At 41.8% G+C, this 22,076-nt stretch overlaps 1 protein-coding gene and 1 non-coding gene across 5 annotated transcripts; one reads left to right on the forward strand and one right to left on the reverse strand.

Annotated features, from left to right (window-relative positions):
* The first annotated feature begins 3,775 nt into the window (after window positions 1–3,775).
* TRNAF-GAA lies at window positions 3,776–3,848 on the forward strand. The gene has a single exon. It is a non-coding gene; the product is annotated as a tRNA-Phe (tRNA).
* A 351-nt stretch (window positions 3,849–4,199) lies between these two features.
* On the reverse strand, window positions 4,200–8,005 carry LOC121774924 (serine/threonine-protein kinase D6PKL1-like). Of its 4 annotated transcripts, none has more exons than XM_042171833.1 (4): window positions 7,821–8,005; window positions 7,274–7,360; window positions 6,083–6,980; window positions 4,200–5,274 (listed from the first exon to the last, which is right to left on the reverse strand). In XM_042171833.1, the coding sequence occupies exons 3-4, from the start codon at window positions 6,976–6,978 to the stop codon at window positions 4,377–4,379; spliced, it is 1,794 nt and encodes a 597-aa protein (XP_042027767.1). In that variant the 5' UTR covers window positions 6,979–6,980; window positions 7,274–7,360; window positions 7,821–8,005; the 3' UTR covers window positions 4,200–4,376. The 4 variants fall into 4 exon arrangements, with proteins under 4 accessions (XP_042027767.1, XP_042027765.1, XP_042027766.1 ...); XM_042171831.1 differs by having other exon boundaries at window positions 6,083–7,105; window positions 7,821–8,004; XM_042171832.1 differs by lacking the exon at window positions 7,274–7,360.
* Window positions 8,006–22,076: the final 14,071 nt, after the last annotated feature.

Below are 22,076 nucleotides of genomic sequence, written 5' to 3' on the forward strand. Positions count from 1 at the left end.
GAAATAACGATTATATAGTACCGAAACAATTGATTTTCAAAATTAAAACCTCCTTAGCCTTAAACATGGTGTATGATGTGTTAGGCTTAAATGAGACAAATTTCACATGTCTTTCTTCTTCAAATTCCTTGAGTTATTCATCACATGATTCACACCTAACTTCTTCTATCTTCACCACTACCACATAGTATTTCAGACATGACTCTCGTTTGTTGACAAAAATAGTTCAAAAATAGAGTAGTGATGACAACCATACAAATTGGGATATTTTAAATCATTACTGACATTTATTCTAATTTATTTTACCATTTATTTGAATCATTTCCTTTTACCGGATAGCATCAAACGGCACTGTACTGTTTTAAACTTTATTAGTTTATTATTTTATGTATTTACAGAATCTTACTCCTACTATGCATGAATATGATAGTTGTATAAATTAATAAATTATTACTAACAACTAACAACTAACAACCTGGCGTGTTATATGCTTGATGATATCACGTGGCTTAAGATAATTTAATTAGTTATATAGCATAAAACTCTTTTATAATCAGTTAATCACTGTATGTAATTAATAATTAGCTTATTGCAATGTCAAAATTGGGCTAGCGTTGACTTCACGACTTGACTTGCATTATAGATCCGTAATTATTCCTTGTTTGACAATGGACTCACCAGATTCCTTTTTTTTTTGAAATTTTACTCCATTTTCACAAGTTTTGAAAATAAAATATTAAATTATAAAATTCATTTTTCCCAATTAAATTATTGTATATAAGTCAACGTCTTTAATGTGTACTTAATAGTATTATTTTATTAAAAAAACTTATTTTACTGAAGCAAGCATCCTTTTAAGCATCAACAAGTTAAGTTGTTTTGTACTGAGACAACTGTAAAATTTAGTACTACTGTACTAATTTTTTTCAAATTTTATTGAGAATTTTATCAAAATTCGAGATAAATTATTGATTTACTAGCTCTCTTAATTTGAAAATCAATAATAGTAGGACTTTGACCAGCTCGATGAGATAAAACATTTTCACACTATATGATACTATCGACAATAGGGATGTAATCAAATGCAAACTCTAAATATTCTACAAAATCTAAACTATGATCTGGACCGTTAAAAAATGTTAACAGATTACAAAATAACAGCAACAGAAAATATCAGTGTCAACGGTTGACACCGTATTGACATTATGTTGACAGCAAAATCTTGAAATTTTACACTGTGTTGATATTGTGTTGACGTTGTGTTGACACTGTGTTGAAAAGTTTGGAGTTTATACAATATATGAGTTTACATTTTATCACTACCCATCGACAATAAATATTAACTGTGACAATTTAACCCAAAGCTAATTTTAATGTCTTCAAATACAATCAACTTTTTTCATCAATAAGCAATACGTACAACACCTCCTAATCCTAATCATAGGGCGTTCAAATTTAATTTGCTTATTCATGGTGTTTCAGTTCGAGATCACTAATGAAATGTAAAACGAGCCTAAATTGCAATAAGAGATTTAAGTATCCAATGACTTTTCCAAGTGCTAATTGAGGTATATATATCTCATTTAATTGCAATAGTACTAACTAGGGTAATTGTTAATTTATATGTACATTGATTCCATATTTTCCTGTTGGCAAGTACACAGAATAGTAAGTTCATAAGAATATTCATAATGCGATATCAGATTATCAGAGACAAATGTGTGAACTGTTTGCACAGACAATTAAGATAGTATGACATTTATGTTTTTTTAATTAGATTAGAGTGATGAGTAAATAACTTTTAACAATACAATACATGTGGGAGGTCGGAAATTACATAGTGGGGATACAAGAAGTATTAAACTTCGTAGTTTTTTTTGGTTGATTTTCAAAATTACAGGATAGACCAGAATTTAACAAAATTTTATGAATTTTTTTTTGACAATTTACCCAGTATAAAGTTACGTGACATTTTAATTGTTACGTGAAATTAAATCAAATAAAAAATGAATTAAACTACATAATACAGAATATAAAATTTACTATTTATTTTGAAATCAATTTGATATACAAGCAATAGTTTAACACTACTAATTTATTTATGAAATTAATTCGAATTTTCATTGTTACGGCATAAAAAAACATAAATTATGATTCTTCTTAACTTGAAAAAACTAATTAGTTATAAATAACATGCATGTATTATGAATAGATAGATAGATCGTAGTGTATCGAAAATGAAATGTATTTCTTGACCTGCTGAATGGGAGGATTGAAGACCAAGAATTTCTGTGATGTCATGTCAAATACTAATATGAGTAGGATTTACCTATAAACCCAAAATATATGACTACTTGACTCTTGTAGTACTATTTGCGTAGAATTGCATGTATGTTAACAACCTCATTTACGAGTCACTGAATAATAGTATATGCGATTTTCATGTTAATTTATGAATTGATAAATGAATTTTTATCTAATAAAATCGAAGTCCAACATATGGTAGTAGTACTTAATATTATTCCTCTCTATTGTTGGATCTTTAAGGAGGTTGTGTAATTTCCAGTTGTATGTAGCTTTATTCCGAGTGTGAAACTTAAAACACCTAATTAATGTTGTAGTAATCCTTTTCCGAAAGCTTAAAAAGGCCATAATATTCATGTTCTTATCCTGAAATTAATTGCAAAGTTTATATTTAATCAAATTTGAGAATACGTTCAAACGTTGTGTTTTTAATCAAATTTGAGAATAGGTAGTTTGGTGCAAACGTTACATTTTCGGGGCGTTACACATATCTCATTGTTTGGCAAGAGAATAAGACATCGAGCTAACTGTTTTCGTTACATAAAATGGCTATTGCATTCAAAATCCGCAGCCCCAACACTTGGGCATGCAAAAAACAATGAGATATGTGTAACATAAAAATGTACAAATAAGAAAAATATTTTAAAAATGCAAACTCATAAATAAACTTTACTTTGGGGGGAAAATGCTTGGGACTTTCAATTCTCTTATTGCCGTAATAATATTATTTGGATCGACAGCCTTTAGTGAGTATAAATATTTTGGTTTTCGTTTCACACACTTGTTACCTAATATTTTGATCATGTATCTATCCCGTCAAATGATAAGATATATATAGTTGATCCAATTAGTCATTCTACCATATGTATATTATGAATAATTTCGGAATCTTTGAATTGTTCCATAAATTGCATTAGAGAGACACCACAATCATGCCTGTAACAAAAAAAAATATAAATCATTAATGCGAAAGAAAAAAAATTATTTGACAAAAACTATGGTATGAAACACACTCATTCGGCTTGTACGGATAAGTCTCCTTAATAAAATTTCTCAATTGCCATGATCAGCCTTCCACGATGACGCATTTTTCCAAACGCCATCCATACCAACGATGTAACTAACACACATCCATCGTCCTTCTTTCATTCTGCTTTTTGAAAACATTAATCACAAATTAGATATGCAAGAGCCCACCTTCACCAAGTCAATGAGAGAGAACAGATGGGAACGATAGAATTACAAACTCAAGAGACATTTGTAATTTAATACTAGTAGTTATTGATTTAGTGTATAAACGTATTTGTCATTAATTTAAATAGGTTACAAGTGTATTGAATAAGACATGCATCTAATTACTCAGAAGTAGCTGGCACACGAGACGAGAGCATCAAAGGCGAAGTCCATAGAGAGTATAATAAACAAAATACGAAAACAAATATATTAAAGAATCTACATAAATTTATCAATAGCGGGGATAGCTCAGTTGGGAGAGCGTCAGACTGAAGATCTGAAGGTCACGTGTTCGATCCACGTTCACCGCAAAATCTTTTATTTCTATCAATAAATGCGAATTCTCTTTTTTACCCCTCACAAACACCGTTTAATGCTTTTATTTCTATCAATAATTCTCTTTTTTATCCCTCAAAACAGTTTAATGCCCAGCCCAGATAAGAAAATATCACAATCCATTTAACCATATAGTAACTCATTTTTTCAGGTTTAATTTGAAACTCAACTTACAACTCTAGCTCTTTAATTTATAAGCTCTAATTCAATTATTCAAGCCCTTCGACAAATTATAACTAACATATTAAAACATCTAAAATAAGCATAGCCAACTAAGCAATGTGTAGTTGTATGGTTGAAGAAAGAGCAACACACAGAGACAGAGATGGATAAACATTAAAGACTAAACAGATGATGAAAACACCATTTATAATTTGGTCCTACATTTCCTTGAATCCAACAACCTTCTTTCCCTACCACAAATTATACATTTCACTTCAATTCTGTAGCTATCCAACCTCAAACAATCCACCTCCACACACTCATTTCTCACACCTTTGCCACTAGAAGAAATCAAACTCAAGATACTTGTCACTTTTCTGATCACCACCACCAGCAGGAGCAGCAGCAGCAGCAGCAGCCGCCTTTTCGTTGCCCGGTGCTGCTGCGGGGACAGGCAGCCGCTCGTAGTCGACAGGCTTCGGGATCTCCGGTGGGGTGGCACAACGTATCAGCGCCCAGTTCACCCCTTCGAAGAAAGGGTGCTGCTTTATCTCTGTGGCGCCTCGTTTGTAGGCCAGCCTGTGCTGAGGCTCCTTCACGAGTAATCCTCTTATCAAGTCCCGAGCGGCGAAGCTGACAACGGGTGATTCTGGGAAGCGGAGAGGCTGCCCTACGACGTTGAATAGTGTGGCTCGGTTACCGGATCCCTTGAAGGGAGTTTTGCCGAATAAGAGCTCGTATAGGAAGATACCGAACGTCCACCAGTCGACTGCGCTTCCGTGGCCTTCGCCTTTGATGATCTCGGGGGCCAGATATTCGTGTGTCCCGACGAAAGACATCGACCGCGCGTTGCTTGGCTCGGCCATCAGTTCGGGCAATGGGCTCACTTGGTTGCCGATTTCGTTTTTGTTCTTGGGCTTCTTGTCCTTCTTGGATTTGCTGGAGAAGAGACGGGGAGAGAAGCATGATGTTGGGACAACGCACGATGGCGTAATGCAGGATGGTTCGATGCACGCTGGCTGGGCGCAGTAACCGGGCGTTTTGCGCTGGGGGTCGGTGTCGAGAGATGAAGTCTTCACCAGAGTCGGGCTGACAGCACAACGAAGCGAAAGATCAAAGTCTGAGAGCATGATATGGCCGTCGTCCCTGACAAGGACGTTTTCTGGCTTAAGATCGCGATAAACAATCCCAAGCATGTGTAAATACTCCAACGAAAGCAGCACTTCTGCAACATAAAACCTGCAAAAAGAAAATTGAGAATAATTTAGGAGCTCAAACCTTTTTAGTTGTTGATATCTCCTCATTTTACCTATCACATATAGCATAAAAATGAAATCTTTGAAATTTATACAGCCAAATTGAATGGCATAGTAACTTCATTTGATCACAAGATATATAAGGCTACTTAATTAATTGACAGAAGCAACCAAATATGTGAGAATTACTTAACAAACTCAGTATTTTACTCAGCAATGTTGTGTTTAAGCCACTTTCGATTATGGTGGATATAAACAGATCCACGTGTGCACAATTGAATGGTTCGAAGATGACAACATGATGCAAGGTAGTAAGATATGAAACTAAATGGAGAAAAGCTCGAAAGATAAGATCTATAGCACTAAATAGTTCTTGAAGCCTAACCCAAAACCCCCAAAAATTGATGGAAGAAGAAGAAAGAGTACAATAATGGAGGGAGACTACAGAACCGTATAAAGACTGAGGATGCATTGGAAATTTGGAACAATAGTCTTGGGATAGAAAAGTCACAAAACATAATCTTTTAAGTGAGGTTCAACCAACAGAGAGATTCAACAGTCTATGCATTTCTAAGACATCGGAAACTGATGGATACCAAAAGTATATATGCAAGTGTCTGGTTTTAGCAATTTAACACTGCAGAAAATATACTAAGAAGAAGTAGGGAGTAGTTCAAAATTAGTTTTATGACAATAATAAGCATGCCATGACTGTCAGATATGCTGAAAATGTAGAGCCAAATTCCATTCTAGTTTTGCTAAAAAGTTCATAAGGTTAGAAAATATCTTACTTGACTGCTTGTTCGGAGAAATATTTTCCTTGCTGTCTCTGTCTAAGGGTGTGTAGGTCTCCTCCCGGGCAGAATTCCATGACCAAACATGAAAATTTATCGGTTTCAAAATGGATGTAAAGAGTCGGAAGGAAGGGATGGTCGAGGGACTGGAGTATTTCTCTTTCAGTCTGAGCACGGAGAAGCTTCTTACGGCCAGCTAAGGATGCTTTGTCCATAACTTTCATTGCGAAATAACATTTAGTTCCGGTCAACTCAGCCAGATAAACACTCCCGATATCTCCACAACCTAATCTTTTCAGCAGCCTGAAATGGCTCAATCCAATTACACCATCTCTGGATCGAAGTGCTTGGATGGCTTCCCATCGTATGTCGTTTGCTTTATGGGGTTTGCTGATACCGCTACTAAAGCTGCTACAGGTGCTCTCATCACTCACATCACTGCCAGTGCTTCCACGGCACACGCTGCTCACTTTGGCACTTCCACTAGTTTTTGCTGGTGCATCACTAATCTTTGCAGAAACGGAGCTGTTCTTCGCACTGCATGGATTAGATATTTTCTTTTCTTGATCCTCAGAAGTTTCGATGGAGACTTCATTCTCGCGTACATCAACATCTCCAGCTGTGGACACTTGCTCAGATTTGGAATATGAGTTACCAGGTGACACATTCAACGAATCCTCAAGATTAATTTGAGATAGTTTGGACTCAACATCTTCTCTAGGCTCCCCAGCAGTATCCATACCAGATTCTTCAGCCTTTTCTGCTTTACTCAGCTTCGGCTTGTTAGTCTTTAGGGGCAAAGATTTGAGATCATGCGCCGTGACTGCATAATGAGCACCGACAGCTTTTTGTTGCAATCCCAGGTGAGTCCTAGAGCCAGTCTTCGAGGCCATCACTGAAACAATAAGCTACTCTTTTAAGACTTAGATACAACAAAAAACACTGCATAACGGCTACAATCTCTATAATGCCCAGATAACACCCCAAGCATTTTATCTCCAACTCTGTGGAACAACAACCCTGTCAATTGAAATCACCAACAAGTAAATCTCTTGACATAACTAAAGAAGGAAGTTTGTTAAGTCAATCAAAATTACTAACAAGCATAACCATCAAATGTTGTGCAAGATCTAAACAACAAACTTCGGAATATCATAGCATCAAACAGAGATGAACAAATTCAGATACCAGAAATACTCCAGCTGCCTTTGTTGTAGCAAGTTAGCTAGTACCAGAAAGGTTAAGCCCACAGACTCAAAAGCTCAAAAAGCAAAACTGGAAAAGGAGTATATGAAGCATCAATAGATGGAGGGATTGAAAAAGGAATTCCAAAAGGAAGCTAGGGAGAGTGATGGCACAATTTGAGAATTACTAGTCAATCACAGAACACACCGCAAAATTACTTTTTTTCCCAAAAAAGAGGCTTTAACAGAAGCAAAAAAAAAATCCAAGCCCACTTCCAGTAAACCTGAAAAGACGAAACCTAGAAAACAAAATTCACATAGGGAATCAAGGACCACCAGAAAGAAACGAAAAAATGGCAGTGAATCAAGTCAAATGCAACAGTTTCTATGATGGCATGCGATTATTCAAAATTCAAGAAACACAATCAATCAAGAAACATAGAAATTCACACACCCACATAAAAATCAGATCTTGATCACACACCCACCACAGATCTTAACATAAAAATCAAATCTTGAAAGCTGAAAACACAAGGATGGAGAAAAATCACCTAAACTCGCAATGATCAGAGATTATTCCTCTGGGCTTAGAGCTTTGGCAGTTAAAAATCAGTATACAGAGACAGAAAACGGCTCCATACACGGCCTCGTTCCGTTGTGTTTGGCGGATTGTGGGCTGTGTCACAAGTGGAGGAGAGAGAGATTCAATGAAAATTGGAGGCTCAAAGACTCCACCTTTTATTAGGAGAAGAGAATCACCATCACTGTGAGTGTGTGGACGGTCAAAGCTAGTGAAAATCACTACTAATCACTCCTTAGTTACTTTACTAAAACGGTTAAACCCCACTTTTTATGGTTTCTCTTCTTTTTATTTCTTTGAAATGTGTGTTTAGCTTAAAACTATTTTCCTTTTCATTTATTTTTTGTCGCTTTCTCTATAATAATACTCCAAAAACTAAAGTGGGACATGTAACTATTGGGCGAAATCAATCCCATCTGAGCTGTCACATGTAAATATGTAGTAATCGATTATTGAAATTATCATTACAAAATTATTGAGTTTGTGAACTTTTCAATTTTATCTTAGCTTTTTTCTTAGTAGTACATGGGTGGAGCTAAAAACACAGAGGGCATGACGATTCTGGAAATAAATACTATTTTCTGACATAATTAAATGAGTAATAAAAATTGGTAAGAAATGGAGTAGTATATTATAAAATCAGATGAGAAGACACAAAATTAGATGAGAGAAAGAGAAGGGCTTCACGTTAATGTAGAAAAAGAAGTTATTAATCAAAATAAGATTAAAACGGTTCTAAATCTATAATGCATTTCAATAACCGTAGTGAATTTTATTGTCATTGAATAAAAACATCTAAGGTTATGTTATTTATTTCGGTTAAAAGAAAGAAGTGAAAACAGCATGGACCACTATACATATGTAAATAGTGTTTTATATCCCTATTTTTCAGCCTATTTATAATGTGTACCATTTTTTGTTTTTTTTTATCCAAATGTCCCAAACTTTTACTAGCATTTTTCACAAAATGTTCCGCTATGCAGAATTTGGTGATGTCTTGTTATAATTTGAGGTTGATTCATCTCAATTCTCAACACATAAAACGACACCATTTTAACAAAAGATACGAAATACTATTAATAGTGTCCTTTGTTCCAACTTTTAAAATATTTTAAAAATTCTCTAACTTTAAGCTAATTTCATGAATATCCAGATTTTCAGCATATTCTAAAAAATGTCTCATTAAAAAAAAGAATAAAGCTATGCGGCCACATTATGACTAGCCATAAATTAATTAAATAACAAAAAAATTGATTTTTTTTCAAATTTTTGGTTTAATACTACTTGATTTTACTTTTATATCATCTTCATTATATGTTGCTCAATATGCTAGTGTTGCTCTTTCGTAGTTTTTGCCCAACTTATTACTACTGTCATTTCTTGATTGTTGCTCAACGTTTACAGTAATTCGTGATATTAATGTGTTTTACGCAATGGTATTCAAAGATAAGTATCAACTCACAAGTCCATTCACACACATATAAGTTTATATCGGTAATTCTAATTTTTTTATACATGTAAATGGACTAAATTAACTCTTTATGTCCGGCCACATTATGGCCATTTAGCATCACTCTACAAAAAATGGGACAGTTTTGGAACACAGTAAGAGTGGACATTTGAAAAAGAACATTAGAAATGTGTTCAAAATACTTTAAAGTTGGAAACATAAAATATTACTATTAATGAAAATTGCAATGAAATAAGAAATCAAACTATATTTACAACAGAAAATGGCACATATTTAAGAACTAAGTGTTTTAATTTTCAAACTTTAAAGTGCTCTCTTTTTCTTTTTACTTGGAAAGGAAAATTAAGCAGTGATATTCAGATCTTAATTATCATATTTTAGGAGTGCTTGTTTTCTTTTCTTTCCAAGAAATCTTGTTCAATTACATAGGGATGGAACATTCAAAATCTGACTCCCACCCTCCGTAAATTAAATATAAAAAAAATGTCTAATGATGGGGTGCGTACTAAACAAGCCCAACAGCAATGACGGCCCATCAGCCCAAAGCCCAAGGAAGAGTATGAGTTCGGCATTACCAAAGAGTTCGGCCTCAGCCTACAGCTCGGTAAAAGCCAACCTATCAAGCTCTGCTCTCAGGTCGGCATCAAGCTCTACTCTCAGATCGGCAACCAAAGCAGGAGTATGAGTTCGGCATTACCAAAGAGTTCGGCCTCAGCCTACAGCTCGGTAAAAGCCAACCAATCAAGCTCTGCTCTCAGGTCGGCATCAAGCTCTACTCTCAGATCGGCAACCAAAGCAGTTCGGTCTCAGTATTCGACCGAACAAGGAGTTAGTGGACCCATACAGGATGTCCAACACACCCACTACCACGTGGTGTCAACTCAGGCCACGATCGTAGGCCATGACCTACGCTACATCCACGATCTTAGGCCATGACCTACACGACATCCACGACTTAGGGTGGTGATGCAAGCCACGATCTTAGTCCAAGATATAAATGGAACTTAGATCTGATATGAGGGGGTTAAGCTCTCTAGAGATAAAACACCATATAGCAAATAGCAAGTTTGTATTTTGTAAGCTGTAGAAAACAGATCAAGCAATACAATCTTGCCCTCCCTTTTTCCCGTGGACGTAGATTTACTTCAGTAAATCGAACCACGTAAATTCTTTGTGTCTGTATTTTCATTCTCTACCAGCATTTGCTAACATCAAAAATTCGCGGATCCATCACTGGCGCCGTCTGTGGGAAACAGAGAACAAAATTTGTGATAAAGCGAATTTTTGATCCATTTTTTTCCACCCAAAAAATGCATACCAGATCGCAGAGTACCCGTATTCCTGCCCGTGAGAACCAGGAGGAAGCCAATCCATCCCATAGGTCTGGAAAACAGCCTAGGGATAAATCCACCACCAGTTCTCATGGCGAAGGAACAGGCCGCTCCAAAAATCGTCCCACTGAGTCTTCCCAGCAGCCTGATTTGAATGAGGCTGTCAAGCTGTTCTTGGCTGAGAAGCAGGATGAGTTCTTAGCCTTCCTGCAAAAGAGCCAAGAGCCGAAGACGAAAGCGGAGGATTCTCCTTCCTCATCCAGACATGAAAGTCACTACCGCAGTAGTGCCGTGTCTTCCAGGAAGAAGAATCCTCAACCCCGACATATTCCTGCTCTTCCTCGGTACCGGAATCACAGGAGAACTCAATCTCCTCCATACCGACGAGATATCGGATTCGCCGTGTACGGAGCACTGAAGACTCCGTTCTCGGACGACATCACCCGAACTCCCCTACCGCAGAACTACCGAACTCCGTCGATGACTTACGACGGGCTCGTGGACCCTCACGATTTCTTGGGGCGCTATCAGTATAACATGGCGAACCAGGGTCTCAACGAGGTCCACATGTGCAAGCTGTTTCCCGAGCTGCTCATCGGGAACGCGAGAAGGTGGTTCGATAGCCTCCCCCAGGGCAGCATCAGATCTTACCGAGATCTAATGGATGCCTTCCACAGGAGGTTCTTTCAGAAAGCGGAAGCCCGAATCACTTCGGCTCAGCTGCTTTCCATTCGTCAAGGTCGCGACGAAAAAATCAGCGACTTTATGACAAGATTCCACAAGGAATGCCTGCAAGTAGACGATCTCAACGATCTGCTTGTCATCTCGGCATTCCAAAATGGAATCCTGCCCGGAGCTCTCTACAGGAAGCTCGTTGAGTGCGGTCCGCAGACAGCTCAGGAAATGTGGGACATTGCGGACCAGTACTCCCGGGCCGATGAGGCAGACCGTCGCAAACGGTCGTTAGACAGCTCATCGTCCCGAGGAGACAGGAGGAAGCCCGATCATAGCGATCAGGGACATCCTCGCCGAACTCCTTTTGGCGATCAGGGACATCCTCGCCGAACTCCTTTTGAAAGGATTCAAAGGACTCCGGTGCAAGACAGATTGGGACCCCGTCTCAATCCCGAGAAGCCGCCCGCTCAGTTCGTGCCGCTGAACAAGCCGAGAGCGGAAATTTTCGAACTACACTCCGACCTGTTCGAAAAGCCAAAGCGGATGACGAAATCTGCCGCGCGCCGACCCCAGGATAACTACTGCTCCTACCATCAAGACCACGGTCACGATACCGAGGAGTGCAGAAACTTGGCTGCAGGTATCGATGTTCTTGTGAGGGCAGGGACATTGAAAAAATACCAAAGCAAGCAGTCAAAGAAGAATAAGAAGCAGAGAGGTGCGAACTGCGCTCCTCAGGATCCGAAAAGGCAGCCGGATCCCGAAGACGATGACGAGCCGCAATATGATGGAGTAATCCTGACTATTGACGCTCTCCCTGCCGGGAAGACCAAGTCGTCCCTGAAGTCAGAGCGCAGGGGCTCCAATCGAGAGGAGCCAACGCATAAAAGGCTGAAGCAGGACGAAGTGATTACGTTCTCGGATGCTGATCCCGTCCCGGCCATCTCTCCTCACCAAGACGCCATTGTCATCCAAGCCGGAGTGGCAAACAAACTGATCCACAGGGTGTTTGTGGATACAGGAGCGTCAGTCAGCATTCTTTTTAAAGAGTGCTTCGACAAACTAGAAGTGGACCCAGCTCGGCTCAGCCCGGCTCCGCTTCCCCTGAAGAGCTTCGCCCAGGAGGACACCCGCCCTGAAGGTATTATCAGCCTTCCGATCACGGTGGGGAAAGCGCCTACTAGCTCCAGTACGATGATTGAGTTTTTCGTGGTAAAAGCTCGGTCCCCGTACAACGTCATCCTGGGAAGAGACTGGCTCAACACAGTTCGGGCCGTTTGCTCCACCTATCACCTCACCATCAAGATCCCTACTAAAGGAGGGATAGCGGTCATCCGAGGTGACCAAAAAAGAGCAAAGGAATGCCTGCAAATTGCGCTTAGAAGTGCCGAGCAGTCAGATCGGCACCACCAAGCATAGCAATCACAGCAGCCGGAGTCAGAGGCGATGACCGAAGTCATACCGGAGCCGAACTCGATGACAGTTCAGCTGTACGAAGACGATCCATCCAGAACGGTTAAGATCGGCTTCGCGGGAACGCCTCTACTTCGGGAAAAAACCATCCAGCTCCTCAAGGAGTACAAAGACGTCTTTGCATGGTCTCCGTTGGACATGACCGGAGTGCCCCCCGAGGTAATCACTCATCGTTTAAATATTGATCCTTCGGTCCGGCCGATAAAACAGAAGCAAAGACTCTTTGCGGCAGAACGAAGTCAAGTCATCCATGACGAAGTCCGTCAATTATTGAAGGCGGATGTGTTATTCGAAGTGAAGTATCCTTCGTGGGTGGCCAATCCTGTCATGATCAAGAAAAAGGAAGGAGGATGGCGGATGTGCATAGATTTCACCGATCTAAATAAGCACTGTCCCAAAGATTGCTATCCCCTTCCGAACATAGATAAAAAAGTAGAAGCTCTGATAGGCTTTGAAATTTTTTGTTTTCTTGATCTATACAAAGGATACCATCAGGTTTTAATGGATGAGATTGACGCTTCAAAAACGGCCTTCATTACTGATTTCGGCATTTTCGCTTATAAAAAGATGCCATTCGGTTTAAAGAATGCCGGAGCCACTTATCAAAGGATGGTAGACAAGCTTTTTCGGCACCTGATTGGAAAGGAAGTCGAAGTATATGTTGACGATATAGTCGTCAAGAGCAAAAGCACCTCGGAGTACGAGCACAACCTCAAGTCCACTCTCAACGTGCTCAAGAAAGCCAACCTCAAACTTAATCCCCAAAAGTGTACCTTTTTGGTAGATTCGGGAAAGTTTCTGGGTTGTTGGGTTTCAAAAGACGGACTCAAGGCAAACCCCTCAAAAGTTCAAGTCGTTCAGAACATGGCAATGCCGAAGTCCATACATGACGTGCAAAGGCTAACCGGATGTCTAGCCGCACTGAGTCGATTCCTTTCCCAAGCAGCCGAAAAGCAACTGCCGTTCTTCAAGGTGTTGAAAAAGGCACCAAAGTTCGAGTGGGGAGCCGAGCAGAAAAAGGCCTTTGACGAGCTCAAAAGTTATCTAGCCGAGCTTCCTATTCTCTCTGCTCCAGCCGAAGCCGAAGTACTATTCTTATACTTAGCGGCATCGGATCAAACCATCAGCGCGGTGCTTGTACGAGAAGAAGGCCTAAAGCAGTTTCCCATCTACTTTACAAGCCGAGCATTAAGAGGTCCAGAAACAAGGTATCAACCTCTGGAAAAAATTGCTCTGGCGTTAGTAAATGCAGCAAGGAGACTGCGGCCATACTTCTATGCTCACAAGGTATGCGTCTTAACCGATCTACCTCTTCGGCAAGTTTTGACCAAGCCAGAAGCATCGGGCAGAATCGCCAAGTGGGCTATAGAGTTGGGAGAGCACACAATTGAATATCTACCTCGGAAAGCCATCAAGGGACAAGCCTTGGCAGATTTTCTTGCAGAAGCGAAGTTCGATCAAGCAATTCTTATTATTGCCGAACAGAAGAATTCTGCCAATGCCGAACTAGCACAGCCCTTGGAATCCGAAGTAGAGCCGCCGGACTGCTGGAGCGGATTCGTAGATGGAGCTTCAAACAAGATGGGAAGTGGAGCTGGTATTTTACTTGTCGCTCCCGACGGACACGAGGTAACCTACTCACTTCGTTTCCTATTCCCCACTACTAATAATGAAGCCGAGTACGAAGCCCTCCTGGCCGGACTCCAGTTAGCGCAAAGTCTACTCGTCAAATCTCTCAAAGTCCATTGTGATTCACAAGTCATAGTAAATCACATGTTGGGTACAAGTGAAGCCCGTGACGAGAGAATGAAGAAGTATTTGGACAAAGCGCAAAGCATCAGCCGAAGTTTCTCCTATTTTCGGATAATCCGCATTCCCAGAGCGGAAAATAGCCGAGCAGATACCTTAAGTAAGTTGGCCTCAGATCCGAGCTCAAAGGCGGAAGAATTAATGCATCGAAGCATTGATGAAGCCGAGGTACATTCTGTATCCAGCTCGCCGAACTGGATGACGCCGATCTTGCAGTATCTGGATCAAGGACAATTGCCCGAGGATAAGAGAGAAGCTCGGAAGATCACGTGCCGAGCTCTTCGGTACGAACTTCATGAAGGAGTCCTCTTTAGAAAGTCTTACCTCCAGCCGTTATTGCGGTGCGTAGGACCAGAAGAGACGGACTACATCCTCAGAGAAGTTCATGAAGGATCGTGCGGTAGCCACATCGGAGCCAGAGCTTTAGCTAAAAAAGTTCTGAGATGGGGATATTATTGGCCAACCATGGTACAAGAGGCAGTGCAGCTCGTCAAGAAGTGTACGAAGTGCCAAATTCATGCAAATGTCCCAAGGATGCCGCAGACCGATCTATACACTATGCAAAGCCCTTGGCCTTTCATGCAATGGGGCATAGACATAGTGGGACCACTTCCTCAAGCTCCTCGGCAAATGAAATTCCTTATCGTTGCCGTGGACTACTTCACGAAGTGGGTGGAGGCTGAACCATTAGCTACGATAACGAGCTCAAAGGCATTGGACTTCGTCTGGAAGAACATAGTGTGCCGATTTGGCATACCCCACATCCTCATCTCGGATAATGGGACTCAGTTCACCGACAAGACGTTCAAGAATTGGTGCCAAGAGCTGAACATACAACAGCGGTTCACTTCGGTCTCCCATCCCCAAGCAAACGGACAAACGGAAGTAACGAACCGGATTCTGGTGAAAGGGTTAAAAGCTCGGTTAGAACAAGCCAAAGGACAATGGGTAGAAAATCTCCCTCAAGTCCTATGGTCCTACCGAACTACACCCAAAACCTCCAACGGTGAAACTCCGTATAGCCTGGTGTACGGCACTGAAGCCGTAATTCCGGTGGAGATCGGCGTACCCAGTCCCCGAACCCTAAATTTCTCCTCAGAAATGAATGACGACGGACTGAGAGCAGAACTAGATCTCGCCGAAGAAAGAAGAGAATTGGCGTGCATAAAAGCCTCCAAGTATAAGGAGCAAGTAGCCCGGTATTATAACCAAAGGGTGAAAAAGCTTCAATTTCAAGTGGGAGATCTCGTCTTGAGAAACAACGAAGTAAGCCGAGCAGAAAAGCTGGGCAAACTCGAACCCACATGGGAGGGTCCATATCGGGTGTCCGAAGTCCTCGGCAAAGGGTCTTATAAATTGACTCACATGTCAGGAGAACAAGTACCCCGAACATGGCACGTCTCCAACCTCAAGAAGTTCCACTTGTAAGAGACAAAGTCCGGTCAGTCCGTCTCGTGTCTAGTTCGGTCATAGGGGTATGTGTTTTTATTTGTTTGTTTTTTACTTGTACCTTTTACTTGTCGTTTTAAAAAAAAAGGTTTAAAGTTTTTTTCCTTCGTCTTTTTCATTTTTTCCCTATGTGTTTTGTCTCTATGTGCTTGTCGTCTCTTACAAATGGTACCAAGGTATATCGTTCTTTAAAGACTGATCCCCTTTTTAGATCGATTATTAAAGACTATTGTGAGTCCAAGCTTCTAAGGAGGATATAAGACCACAATTCAGCTTAACAAGCAGTCCGTCTGAAACGAACTGCAATAAGCCAACGATTGTGAGTCCAAGCTTCCAAGGAGGATACAAGACCGCAATTCAGCTTAATAAGCACTTCGTCTGAAACGAACTGCAATTAGGGAAAGTCCGATCCACGCGATAAACCTCGCCGAATTAGGACGACCAAGTTCGGTCAAAGAAGTTTACCTCATAAGACCGGGGACGACCATGTCTAGTCAAAGAGGTTTACTGCATAAGACCACTTCGGTTAACTGGGAAAGTCCGATCCACGCGATAAAACTCGCCGAATTAGGACAAGGGAAAGTTCGATCCCGGCGACAAAAATCGCCAAATTAGAACACAAACCAAGTCCGGTCAAAGATGTTTATTTCATCAGACCAAAGACGAGTCCGGTCGAAGATGTTTATTTCATCAGACCAAAGACGAGTCCGGTCAAAGATGTTTATTTCATCAGACCAAGGACCAAGTCCGGTCAAAGAAATTTACTTCATAAGACCGAGGACAAGTACGATGAAATTTTTTCGCTAAGCTGTAAATACAGTGTTAGAAGCGAAAACAAAATTTCATTTATCAAATCTTGTTCAGCATACAACTCCGCTACCCTACAAAATGGCGTTACGCTATTACAAAGGACTATTCTACTGTCCAGGGTTGCTGAAGTTAAGCCACCTATCTGCAAAATCCTCTGGAAGCCGAGTTCGGTTGTTCCGAGCAGATGAAGAATAAGCAGGTCGACGAGATGCTATCCTCGACCCAACGCCTCTTCCCCGAGCCCGAGAAGTCCTAACACCTCGGCGATGAAGAGTCTCTGCAATAAGCATCTGCTGATCTTGCTCGCTCATAGTCACAACTCCTCGGCGAATTTCAGTCCGTCCCCGTCTTGACGATTCCGGTTGCTCCTGAGCCCGTTCTCGTCTTGACGTTTCCGGCTGTTCCGGAGTTCGTTGTTGGCTGGGAGTAGGATTTTGAACAAGGGAACCAGAGGTTTGATCTGGAGTGCGAGCATCTGTTGGCGCGATATGCCGGAGGAATCTCTCAATTGAGGGACGCCGGGCAAGAACAATGTCGTACCGAGAAGCCCAGCGCCGCAATGATTTCACGACTTGTTGGCAAGCCGAGCTCTCCAGCGCATTGTTCCTCCGGAGTACATTATACTCCTCCCACAGTTCGTCAACTCGTTCCTGAACTTCTGATATGGTCATTCCCCCGCGCACACGGATGTAATCCTCATACGCAGTCCTCTCAGCAATGGCCGTATTCAGCTCGGCCTCCAGATCTTTCTTATCGGACTCTAAGTCCTTGATATCGGCCTCCAGCTTCACTAAACGAGCCAGAAGCTCGTCATTCTTCGTCTGATCGGCTATAGCTCTTCTCTCAGCTTCGTCCAAAGCCGAAGAGTACAGCCGTTTCCAGTGAAGTATCTCCATCTCCTTGGGTACAAAGCAGCTATATTAGTTCGGCAGCTATACCGAGCAGATAGTAAAATACAACAGGAATAAAGGCGAGTACGAAAAGCTATACGAAGACAAATGTAGAGAATTTTTCATTCACAAGGAAAATTTTTTACACTAGGGCTTCAAGGCCATTTTACAAGGAAGAAACTAGACTAAGAGAAGGGAGACGAAATCATACTCCGCCTGCTTCGTCTCCGGCTCCTCGGTCTGGTACAGCTTCCTTCTCCTGGGCTACCTCAGCCTCGGCCTCGCCTCCTGCCGGCCTCGCCTCCGCCTCCTGATCGGCCTCCTTCTCCGGATGCCCGGCCTGATCGACTTCGGCCTCCCGCTCCAGCGGCTCGGCCTCACCCTCTCCGTTGTAAGTCGAAGCGGGTGAAACGGGTCCCACGGAGGCAAAGATAGCCTCCAGGTTCTCGTCCCGATCAGCTCGACAACTCCGGACTCGGTCTGCAGAAAGCAGGACCGAAGATGAAGCGAGCTCCTCAAGGAGCGGCAGATTCTGAAGCCGAGCTGCTATCTCTCGGCTGTACAGAGGCAGCACGACGTCGGCCCCCTGCTCGCCCTTATCGGCAATTAGCCTTACCAGGCTACCGACAAAGGCCGAGAACTGGCTGCTCAAAAAGAGTTTCTCCGTGTAAACACGGAGAGCCTCCCCTTGGGCAACCACGGCAGCAGCATCGCTCCGCTTCGCCTGCTCTCGCTGGATGACGAGCTGGTTTTTGGCAAACTGAGCTTCATCCTGGGCCGAAATCCTAGCAGCTCTGGCCTTCTCAAAGTTAGCCTCAGCCTGTTCGGCCCGATGACAAGCAGCTGCCAACTTCCTCTGCATCTCGGCATAGTCATTGGACGCTTTGGAGAGTTCGACGGCGACGAGCTTGGAGAGCATATCGTTCCTCTGAAAATGAATAAAGAAAAAAAGTCAACAAAGGGACCACAAAAAATACAGAAAAAAAAAGCAAGGCCAGAAAATCAAGAAGAGAATTCACCTCGGCGAAGTCCGTGGGCCATAAAAAAGGCTCACAGATATGTTCCGAAGGAGGCGCCAAGACCACGTCTTTCTCTGGCGCTCTCGGGGGCTTCTGGGCCTTCCCCCTCCCCTTTGCCGAAGTTGACTCCGGCTTCTTCGGATCCGAAGAGGTTTTTTGCCTTTTCGGAGTCCTCTCGGCATCAGACGCCGAGCTGGCGGTTTTCGGCCTCTCCGGCTCCTTGGACTCCGAAGATTTTCGGGTAGCCTTGTTCAGCATGTACACTGCCAAAAAGCAAGAAAGCAAGGTTAGTTTTCTTCGTTAAAGCAGTAGAACATAAAGGTAAAGAGAAATCCTCACCCTCGGCCTCTTCGTCCGAAGACGAGATGTCGAACACGACGTCGCCCTTGACGAGCTCAGACTCCGTGTATTGTTTCCTAACTATGGGAATCTTGTTGAGCTCGTCATCGAGCTCGGCCAATGGTTCTAACCGAGGGTGAGGAATCACGGACTTCGGCCCTCTCCAGGGGAAGCCCGGAGCCGCTGTCCTATTATAAAAAAAGAAGCGTTTTTGCCATTTCGGCCACTTGGTTTTGCAGAATGCCCTAAAAGGCTGTAAGGGGATCAAGTAAAACCAAGATCCCTTCCTTTTAAATTGGAAAAAATTAAGGATTGCCCGCAGAGACAGATCCTTATCTAACCTACGGAGTTCGGCAGCAAAAGCCGACAAGTGCCTCCAAGAATTCGGAGTCACCTGACCTAAAGGGAGTTGAAAAAAATCAAGAAACTCTACAAAAGGTGGGGGAAGAGGGAAACGAAGCCCGCATTCTAAGCAGGCTTCGTAAACGGTGGCATAACCCTCCGGCGGATCGTTAGCCCTATGATCATCGTCGGGAACCACCGCCTTCCCCCCAGGAAAAGAGTATTTTTCGTAAAGGGATATCACAGTATCCTTACTCAAGATACTGTGAAAATACTCTACGGTCTTCTCCCCGGATTCTTTCCGGCTAGAAGACCCCTTACCCCCTTTTCTACCGCTACCAGACTCAGACGAAGAAGAAGCAGACATGGTTCTTACTCTTTGAAAGTTTGAAGAAATCTGAGGAAATTTTTGAAAGCGGAAGGAAATTTTTCACGCAAAAGATAGAGAGTGCAGAAGAAGCCAATAGCAAAGGTGTTCAAATGATGAAGAAAGGCGGTATTTATCAGATTTGGAAAAGATTTCAAATCATCGCACCGTTTCATATCCCACCTTTTCAGGATTCGACGGCCAGATTTTACTGTCGCATTTCATGCCGCATTTAATGCAGTCACGCGCAGGGCACGTCCCCCGACTTCAGCCTCCCCCCGTATTCCAGAATGCCGAAGTGACTCGCTTCGCCGAAGTGATTCACTTCGCTTTTCGGGGGGGGTAGTGATGGGGTGCGTACTAAACAAGCCCAACAGCAATGACGGCCCATCAGCCCAAAGCCCAAGGAAGAGTATGAGTTCGGCATTACCAAAGAGTTCGGCCTCAGCCTACAGCTCGGTAAAAGCCAACCTATCAAGCTCTGCTCTCAGGTCGGCATCAAGCTCTACTCTCAGATCGGCAACCAAAGCAGTTCGGTCTCAGTATTCGACCGAACAAGGAGTTAGTGGACCCATACAGGATGTCCAACACACCCACTACCACGTGGTGTCAACTCAGGCCACGATCGTAGGCCATGACCTACGCTACATCCACGATCTTAGGCCATGACCTACACGACATCCACGACTTAGGGTGGTGATGCAAGCCACGATCTTAGTCCAAGATATAAATGGAACTTAGATCTGATATGAGGGGGTTAAGCTCTCTAGAGATAAAACACCATATAGCAAATAGCAAGTTTGTATTTTGTAAGCTGTAGAAAACAGATCAAGCAATACAATCTTGCCCTCCCTTTTTCCCGTGGACGTAGATTTACTTCAGTAAATCGAACCACGTAAATTCTTTGTGTCTGTATTTTCATTCTCTACCAGCATTTGCTAACATCAAAAATTCGCGGATCCATCATCTAATGATATCAACAATTACCAATGGATTCAAATTGGTCAATTATGATTGTTTTAACGTATGGATAATTGGGTTCCATATTAATCTCAAGTCAAATTATATGAAAAAAAATTGAAAACAGCCGAACCCAAACAGGCCCCTAATGTGACAGTGATTGACTTAATATTATTATCCATATTATTCAACCCAATGGACCATCCTTGACAACGAAATCATGATGATGCATCGTGCATGAGAATGAGATGAGCCCTCCTTACCCGACGTCCTTCCCGTCACCACTTATCTGTTTGCACTTTACAGTGTGTGGTGATGGCGACGAACGAATAGTCTATCTAGCAATATAATATTGTTATCATACATAATTTCGCATGCAATATATAAAATAAATTGTCCCTTTCCTTTTCACATTAATAATCATACGGATTGTTTTTGTTGAATTGTTTTTCCTATTATAAATATATTGTGGTGTATTTATCATGAATGTATGGATATGAATGGCCTAAGTCCATTATTGAGGTAGGGAGAGAGAGGGTTGTGTTTGTTGTCGTTGTAGTGTTAGGCAAACATGTCCCAATATCCAGAATGACATTACTATCTTCGGACAAGGCACCAAATTTGAACTTCCCCATCTCCTTTTACACGTGCGGGCGCATGTGAGTTCATACATACATACATACATACATACATACATACATACATACATTATCGTGTTAGGATGATAACTGCTGGTGTAGCTTAATGTGATAACTCGTCAATTCAGTATAGTATTAAAAATGTCAACACAATGAAATCAGTAGTCAACTATGTCTTTGTGTTTGACATTCGTATTTTTCTATCCTAAATTGACGAGCTACAAAATTATCACATTAAGCTAGTTATCATTTGATTTTCCATACACACACATATGCATAGCTTATGTGAGATTTTGATCTGGGATTATTTAAGAATTCATTCTGTTCCCCAAGACTATCTTCTGCAAAAATAAATGCAAGAACTTGATACCTAAATTATTACTTCATCCGTCCGCGAATAGGAGTCTCATTTTTTCATTTTAGTCCGTCCGCGAATAGGAGTCCCGGTTCACTTTTACTATAAATGGTAATATGGTCTCACGTTCCACTAACTTATTCTACTCACATTTCATTTAAAACTAGAGAGAACTACGCAAATGGTACCTAAACTTTAAAAATATCATGGGTAGTCCCCGAACTAAGGTGTAATCACATTTTTTATACTTATTCACCATTCATCACAATTTTGCACCAAAAATGTCCCCAAGGCATGAA

This window comes from Salvia splendens, chromosome 17 (assembly GCF_004379255.2).
Source record: "Salvia splendens isolate huo1 chromosome 17, SspV2, whole genome shotgun sequence".
Classification (NCBI taxonomy): Eukaryota; Viridiplantae; Streptophyta; class Magnoliopsida; order Lamiales; family Lamiaceae; genus Salvia; species Salvia splendens.